At 39.6% G+C, this 8,266-nt stretch overlaps 1 protein-coding gene across 2 annotated transcripts in view; it reads right to left on the bottom strand.

The window, feature by feature from the left end:
• Nucleotides 1-685: 685 nt before the first annotated feature.
• ZNF398 (zinc finger protein 398) overlaps nucleotides 686-8,266 on the bottom strand; it is a 74,583-nt gene continuing 67,002 nt past the window's right edge. For both annotated transcript variants that reach the window (XM_077149006.1, XM_077149000.1), the window contains exon 6: nucleotides 686-7,776. In XM_077149006.1, coding sequence (XP_077005121.1) covers nucleotides 6,623-7,776 — 1,154 coding nt within the window. In that variant the 3' untranslated portion in view covers nucleotides 686-6,622. The remainder of the gene's footprint in view (nucleotides 7,777-8,266) is intronic.

The following is an 8,266-nucleotide window of genomic DNA, read 5'->3' as shown; positions in this document are numbered from 1 at the left end:
CCTTATTTCCTTCTTGTCTTGCCTTTAGAACCAAATTATTATTTTCCAACATGAATTCAAAAACCGTTTATTAATCTCCAATCTATAGCTTCCTGTTCCAGTACAGCAAGCTAACTGGCCATTCCCAGTCCAATAATTCCTTTTCTCTTTCTATACTCTTGTAAACCTTGCAGACACGTAGACATGTTAGAATCATTTGGGAGTTTGTTTGTTTGTTTTGTTTTGTATATACAGGTACTATAGCAGACCAATTACATCTCATATATATATATATATTTAAGGTCCCCAGGTTATTCTAATATTCAGCCAAGGCTTGAGAACAAACCATTATTCCTCATATCCTATCTCAGCCCCACAAGATCATGAAAATCCTAAATTTTTACTTCTTAGCTAATGACATAAATGTATGATTGATTTGATATTCTTCTTCATTATTTTTATCCTGCTATTTACTCACTGAAGTTGACTTAGTAGGTCTTTTTTCTAATAAAATTTTCAAAAATTAGCTAATCAAGGCCGAGAACTGACTTGATACACATAGCCTTATGTATCTCCTTAATTTTTTTGTACCTCCTTAATTTTTAATTCTTCTTGTTTAACCCAACATGTCCAGTAATATGTCCATCTTTTTGACCCTGTTAATTCTCCATATATATAAAATTGGATATCTTATACTTTTCTGCATTTTATTTTGTTTTCAACTCTCCCTACAACATAATTCTGCTTCTCTCACTGCTCCCTTAGTTACAATCTTAGGCTAGTTTATCTCCAGTAGGGCAAACAGAGTAGAGTGAAGAAACGACTAATTTCCATTTTAAATGAAGATAAGCACCAACAATATCCAGGAAATTATATAACTGGCCAACAAGTACTTCTCCTGTATCTATTGTACCAGTACTTTCTTCTTCGGCCTACAATAGGTTTCAGAGTATTTTGAATATCTTTCTTCATTCAATCCTCACAACGTCCATGTCAATTAGGTAAAGCCAGTATTATCCTCACACTACAGATGAGAAAACTGAAAGCAAGATTTCCAAATTCCCTGGCTTTCCAAATTCCATTCCAGGCCCTTTTCATTACAGTAATCCTTTATTACACAAAACTTATATGGAAAAACAATCACTGAATGAATTCACTATCCTAGCACAATTTTGTTATTTTGGTGTGTTTTAATTTTCTGATGTTATTATTTTTTTTAATTGCAATCAAATGTATACCATGTATTTTAAATAAAATTTTATAGTTTTGCTAGACCTTTGACAGTTTGTTGGCTTTGGAGTAATTACAATATGGTTAGAATAAAATTTTTTATTCCCAAATAATTCATAACCTTCAAAAGTATTTATTCTGCTGTGTTGAAGCAGTCACTCAATAGGGTAGAACCAGACAGGGTAAACAGGACATGGAAAATAAAATCTTAAATCTTATAGAGTTGGGAAAGACTTTATATTACCATCTTGTTCAATCTTCACATTAGGATTAGTCAAATGAGATCTTCAGCAGTTCCCACTATATAGTTATTCATGAATAAGAATCCATATGCCTAGCAGCATATGGCATCATGAGAGATATAAAACAAAACATGGTCTGTATTTCTGGGTAGCTTAATTTTTAGACCTGTTTCATGATTTTACAGTGAAAACTGACTTTGCTAATAAACAAACAGAGCCACAAAACCCAATGAGGTTTTATCAAAGATTTTATTTGAAATGCAACCTGGCAGTCTTTGAGAGCATTGCAACACACTGCTTTTGAGGCTTCTCTGATTGGGCTGTATCCATCTGTCTTCTTTGGTGGATAGCTGGTATTATAATTTTTTGTTTTGAAGAGGCAATTTAATGGACCAAGTTGATATACATTTATTCTGTGTGTATACGACTATGGCCAGAGCTACTCACTTAAAAACAAACTGGAGTAGGGCCAGAAAGGGAGGAATGACACCCTAGAAAGTGACAAATTGCTCCTTTACAAGATACCCAACAGCACCTTCCAGGTCCTGTATGCAAGGAACAAGTTCTGGTGTATGATAGCATATATGAAGTAGAAGTCTTTTAAATAAATCTGATAAAGACTAAAAGAGATTCTCTCTTTTCCTGATAGTACTAGAAGTGCTATCCTGTGTGCAGTGGCCATGTGATTTGCCCCACTACAGCTGAGTGAACTAGGATAAACATGTAACCCAAGGGTAACCAATCCAAGGGTTGGCTGGAAACTTCTGGGGCCTGGTATAGAAAGAAGAGCTGAGCCAGATTCCCTATATTAGAACCGGCATTAAGAGAAACTAGAGAATCAGAGCTACAGTGTCATGGTACACAGAAATGTATGGGAGCTGTGAGGTACAGAAAAATAAGAGTAAAAGAATAAGCTAAATGGAAGCAAGAGAAGACAGCCAAAAGGCCAAGACATCAAGTGATCACGTGCTCAACAAGAGACAGAGCAGCCACTTTTGTAGGGCAGCCTCAGTTCTTGACACTTTCCACTTCAATATCAACCCAGCTATACCACCTTTCCTGCTTGATCTTGTAAAATCTTTCCTGATACCTATCATACTGAGCACCTTCTATGTGTTGGGCTTTGTGTCAAACACTTTACATAGTTTTCCTCCTAATTCCGAACACCTCTGAGACATAGGTATTATAATTCCTATTTTATAGATAAGGAAACTAAGGTGCAAAATGGTTAAATATTATATCAGTTATGTTTTTTATGATGAACCCAGGATTTGAATCTAGATCCAACTCCAGAATCCATGTTCTTAACCATTAAAGTGAACTTACCTACATGTATACTTATATTAAGGCCTTGTCACTCACACACTCCCCCCCTCTCCAATGTGACCTAACTTGAATATCTTTGTTTGTAAGAGCCTGTCAGTTTCCAATACAAAGTATGGCCCTGTGTACAAATCCTATGAGAAGTGGTGATTGCTTCCTTTGCTACAGGTAAGGAAAGGGAGTGAAGAGTCATAGGTATCCATCAAGCACACATAAATCTGATGATATCAGAGGTCCTGTTCCATAAAAATCTCTTTTCTGCAAAGATTTGCTTTTAAAAGTCCTCAGGCAGATATTAAGGATGATTTTGTCGTCTGAGAAGCAAAGACAAGAAGAAATCTGAGTACTCAAGAGGAAATCTCAAGAGGAAATCTGAGTACTGATGAAGTATTTGAGATCTTTATCTCATTTGGAATGAACAGATAAATGAGCTCAGGTCCTTTTTATCAATAAGGCCTTTGCAGATAGTGAACATTTGTCATTCCCCAATAAGCAAAAGGGTCTGGTCCTGGTTGACAGAGGCATGGACACCTACAAATCTTGAAAATGTTCTGGAGAGAAGCCAAGCAAGCCCCCAACATGAACTCAGCAGACTTTATTGTCAAAGATGAGAGAAGCTATGTAGAGCACTGCTCTGACTACAGCCCAGCTAAGGTGTTTCCAATATCAAGCCAGCAAAAAGGACCGGACTGGAGTCATTCTCTTTTACTTTCTAGGCAAGCAATCAACATCCATTTATTTTCAGATCTGTAGCTGAACTAGAGGTTCATTCAATGGTGAAATGAAAAGCCTAGTAAGCAGAGTGAATCGGGTTAGGCTCAACATCTGGATTCACTCACTGACCATTCCAACATTTAAAAAAGATCAAGGAGATGGTACTTATGACAGTACAGACTCATTAGCCTAGAGGGGAGACTTATGAAAAACACATTTCTGGGTCTTCCTATATCCTATCTTGTCTGATAATGACAACCAAACCTCAGATACTTCTTCAACTCCACAAGTAAACACATAGCTTCTCTCAGGAGCTTGTGATGGGCCCACTGTGTTGGCGTTTAGCTTATCTTTTCCATGGATCCATTTATTTATACAATTTTGATTCTTAAGTCAACAAACTATTTAGAGCTGGCCTGGCATCCTATTTTGTGGGGATTGGTAGAGGGAAAGGAGAACAGAATGTATAATAGTTGAATTCCCTATTTATACCAGGGTTGAGGATTGGGTAACACCTACTTCCATCTTTCTGGGATGGCCTGCACTTTCCCTTTCATTCAGCTTCATGGCTTTTGCTTAAATGCTTAGTATTTTAACGGTGTTCACTTTTTGCCAAAGTTTGGGTCCCTGCTGGCTACAGTTTCTTCCAGAAGGGGTCGTGGCGTCTATCTGCAGCATTTTTATCCACAGGTCTCAGACTTTGACAAGCTGTATCCTCAATAAATCATTGTACAAAAAGGAACTTTAAATGTTATCCACTCCAACATGTTCCAGCAAGTGTAGGAATTCTTTATAGAGCATATCCTGGCAAATGCTTGAATCCATTCAGAAAAGGGAACACCTGTCCTAAAGATAGTAGTTTCATTTTTCTCCTTTTCATGGGGTTAATCAAAATACAAAAGAGAGCTGATTCTTACATTCAAGTTCTTTAGTGGATCACCAATGAAGCCAGAATCCTGGCTTTGAAATTCCCAAAACCTCATGTAGGTTGATTCTAGAAACCCTCTAGCTAAAAAGCTCTTAATCCTAACATGCCAGGGTTCTGCCCATCTTCTGTCTTGCTTTGTTCATTACTCTCAGGACTTTTCATTGCTTTCAGACTCTAGGTTATAATAGCAAACTAGGTCTCGCATATTTTAAAAATCTGCCATAGTTCCTGGTATTGTGAAAGGCATGTAATAGATGTTTAGAAATGTGATTGTCCTGAAGAGCAACATGTTCACATTGAGCATGTTTGTTTGTAAGAGCCCTGCTGAGCCCACCTAAGGACTACTCAGAAGTCTTCAGGCAGATACTAAGGATGATTTTGTTGTCTGAGAAGCAAAGATATAGGGGTAGGGCACTGCCTACTAAACAAGAGCAAAGCTATCGAGGATAACCATGGCTATGCATCACTTGACAGGGTAAAGGTTGAGCAAGATAAAAAGGGAAAAAGTGGACCTCTCTCTTATTATTTTATTAAGAAAGTGCCCTGCCAAAATAGTCATAGACCTCACTTCAGGCATCTTAGAAAGATTCAAGAGAAATGAGAACTCAGGAATAAATAGCTTTTCTACCCAATATTTAAGGCTTCTGTCTTCTACCTCAGGTTCTAAGTAAGAGTAAAGCAAAAAATAAAATGGATTTCAGTCAAGTTTCAGCAAGAATTATTTTGCTTTGATTTTGAAGACTTATTTGGCCTTACCTGGATAGAAGCCAGAGACATAGACAGGATTTTGGCAGGAGAAGAAATGTATCACAATATTAATTTTTAAAAAAAATTTCTAGAGGCTCACTTTTTTCCTTTCAATGGACTCATTCTGCAGATAAAAATTTGAGATCTGTAAATGGAAAGGGGCTTATGCCCAGTGTCAAAACCACTTAGGAATAGGACCAGGTTTAGATGCTCCCAAATGTTTTAATGACCCTGACAAAAGAACACAGGTAGCCAAGACCCTAAGAGCAAAAAAAAAGCAGGAACACGCAGTCCTTGTCTATGGCTGGTATTAGCTCTCAGTTGTTTAGGAAGTTCCTCAATCTGCCCATTGTCGGTGGGGCAGTCAGATGGGGTGAACATACAAACTCTCTGATGGCTCAAGAAAGCTCTATTACAACACTATTATCATGTCACTACTTAGAGAATGAAAGCTGAGAGTCCACTGGCACTTTCTGAAACTCCATAACTTTTCTAGGAAGTTCTGTGATCTTTTCTGCTGATGACTGTCTAGAATATCAGATACCAGGAATGAAAAACCCAGCTTACTGGCTTGGAAAAGATAAGGAACAATTTGATAAAAAGGACTCCTAGAAGTGGTTCAGACACAAATTTTTGGAGTCCGGACACTGATGTGCCAGAAATTTCTCTGGGATCTCTAGCTTTTAAAGCTATGGCTAAAACAGTGATCCCAGGACAGTTACAAAGGTTTCTACAGGTTTAAATGCTCAGAAGAGCCTGAATGATTCAATTCAAGCCAGTGAAAGTTAAGAGCTGTTCTCCGAGCTTAAGAAGCTTTTAAAGACAGATTTCTTCTTCACCCAATGTTAAACAAAATGTATTACAAGAATTAATCTAGTAAACACAGGAAAGCAGTATTGAGCTATCATGTTAATATGGAAAGACAGCTATGTAGATTTGTGAACAGATCTCCACTGGTATCAAGAAAAGAGGGAATAACATAAACAGTGTCTTAACAAGCACTTTTTTACAATAATCACCTTATCTATAAAGGAATTAATGAAAGGCTTTAAACATTCTCATGCCTTTTAATGGGCTTCAAACTTTGGAGGCTCTTCCCCTGCACCAGACTCTACCTAGAGTAACATTCAATTTTCAAGCTATTATCCTGTAATCAATTACCAGTGGCCAAATCTTGCTTTTCAACTCTGTTGCAACATTCTTATAACTTCTGCTTATATAATATCTTTGAAAAGACAGGGATGCTGGGCTCCTTTCAAGGTCTTTCTGAGCTTCAAAATATGGTGTTTCTGAAATGTTGTCAAGTTCCAAAACTCAAGCATGTGCCTAGTCAAATGTGTAGGACCCCAAATTCATTAACATGCCAGATAATAATCATTGTGGGGGTAGAGGGACTCATTGGCTTTCTCTTGGATTTTTTGCCCTGCTGCAAGCATGGGTTACCATGAAATGACAAGAATTATAAAACTCCCCCTCCACTCCCTTCTCCATACCACTGGTTGGCCTCTAGGCCTTCAGTGTTAATGCCTAGGCCAGAAGTTTCAAGCCCAGTTAGGAGGGGACCTGGTGGGTCAGGTGGCTGTCTAGATGGGTCTCTATCATCCCCACAGCCTCCGTTGTGGCCCGACCGCAGGTGGTCCTTGAGTGTCTGTTTGTAGCGAAAGCTTCTGCCACAGTAGGAACAGGGGTAGGGCCGTTCGCCTGTATGGATACGCTGGTGTTTCATGAGATGGTGCTTTCGGATGAAACTCTTGCCGCAATGAGCACAGCTAAAGGGCCGCTCTCCTGTGTGCAGACGCCGGTGGTTCAGCAGGTGTTCCTTGCGCATAAAGCTCTTACTGCAGTCTGTGCATGGGTAAGGACGCTCACCTGTGTGAATCATCTGGTGGCGAATCAGAGCCGAGTGACCATTGAAGTCAATGCCACACTGAGGGCAGGAGAAAGGCCGCTCCTGCGCATGCCCCCGTTGATGGAGTAGGAGGCTGATTTTCAGGCTGAAGCTTCTGCCACACTGGGTACAGCGGAAGGGTCTCTCACTTGCATGAGCTCGGCGGTGGCTAGTGAGGCGGGCCTGGTCAGCAAAGCGCTTGGGGCAATCAGGACAGGGGAAAGGGCGCTCAGTACTATTATGGACCCGAAGATGGTAAGTGAGTCTTGATGGGTGAGTAAAAGTCCTGGCACAGTGTGGGCAGGTAGGGGGTGTCTCACTGGCATGTTCCTGGGAGTTACTACTGAGGTCAGACTGCTCAGGAAAGTGCTTAGGGCACTGGACACAGGATAAGGGGTGTTCATTAGTGTGGCTACATTCGTGAGTTAACAATATGTCTTGGTTGAAGCTCTTGCCACAGTGGTGGCATGAGAATATCTGCTCCCCAGCTGGAGGTGGAAGGGAGTAGCTACCCAACTGAGTAAAAGTCACTTGTCCCTCAGAGACTTCAGCCAGGTCAGTGGCTGGACGTCCAAAAGGTGTCATGGATGCAGACTGCTGGCCTTTAAAAGCCACATCTGAAAAACTATCCTTTGCTGCTGCTGGTGGAGAAGAGAAGGTGACTGGAATCTCAGGGCACAATGAGGCCCTAGCAAGGCCTTCAGCTTTGACCACCAACTCTTCATCTGAAAGAAAGGGCTAAAGAGTTATACCTGTAAGCTACAAGCTCATTAGCAACTCTATCTCCCCCCAACTTTCAGATTATATCCAGTCATATTACATAAATCTCATAAAGCCCAACTCTGGCTTCACATCCTTCTTTAGGTCTTCTGTAAATTTCTAAACAAAAACTGATATGTGTTCTCAGACTTCTCATTTCTTTCATATAAATCATCCATGAATTCTGGCACTTCACAATAGGTATGCCTCATATTGATAAGTGTTTCCCCCTAAGTTTCCTAAAGAGCAGAAACTCTTTACTTTTCATCTGCATTTTTCAGAGCATAACATAACATAGGGCACAGAAGAGCTTAAAAACAAGTAGCACTAAATTGTATAAACTATTGGGTTTCTTCTGATCTTGAGATTCTCCCTTTTATAATTCAGATATAAATACAGACTATATGTATAGATGGTACTAAATCTCTTGGGAGGAAGATATTTCTGTTTCTTCTC

Source organism: Tamandua tetradactyla, chromosome 1, assembly GCF_023851605.1.
Source record: "Tamandua tetradactyla isolate mTamTet1 chromosome 1, mTamTet1.pri, whole genome shotgun sequence".
Classification (NCBI taxonomy): Eukaryota; Metazoa; Chordata; class Mammalia; order Pilosa; family Myrmecophagidae; genus Tamandua; species Tamandua tetradactyla.
Note: the sequence above shows the minus strand (reverse complement) of the source record. Positions and strands in the feature narration are given on the sequence as shown.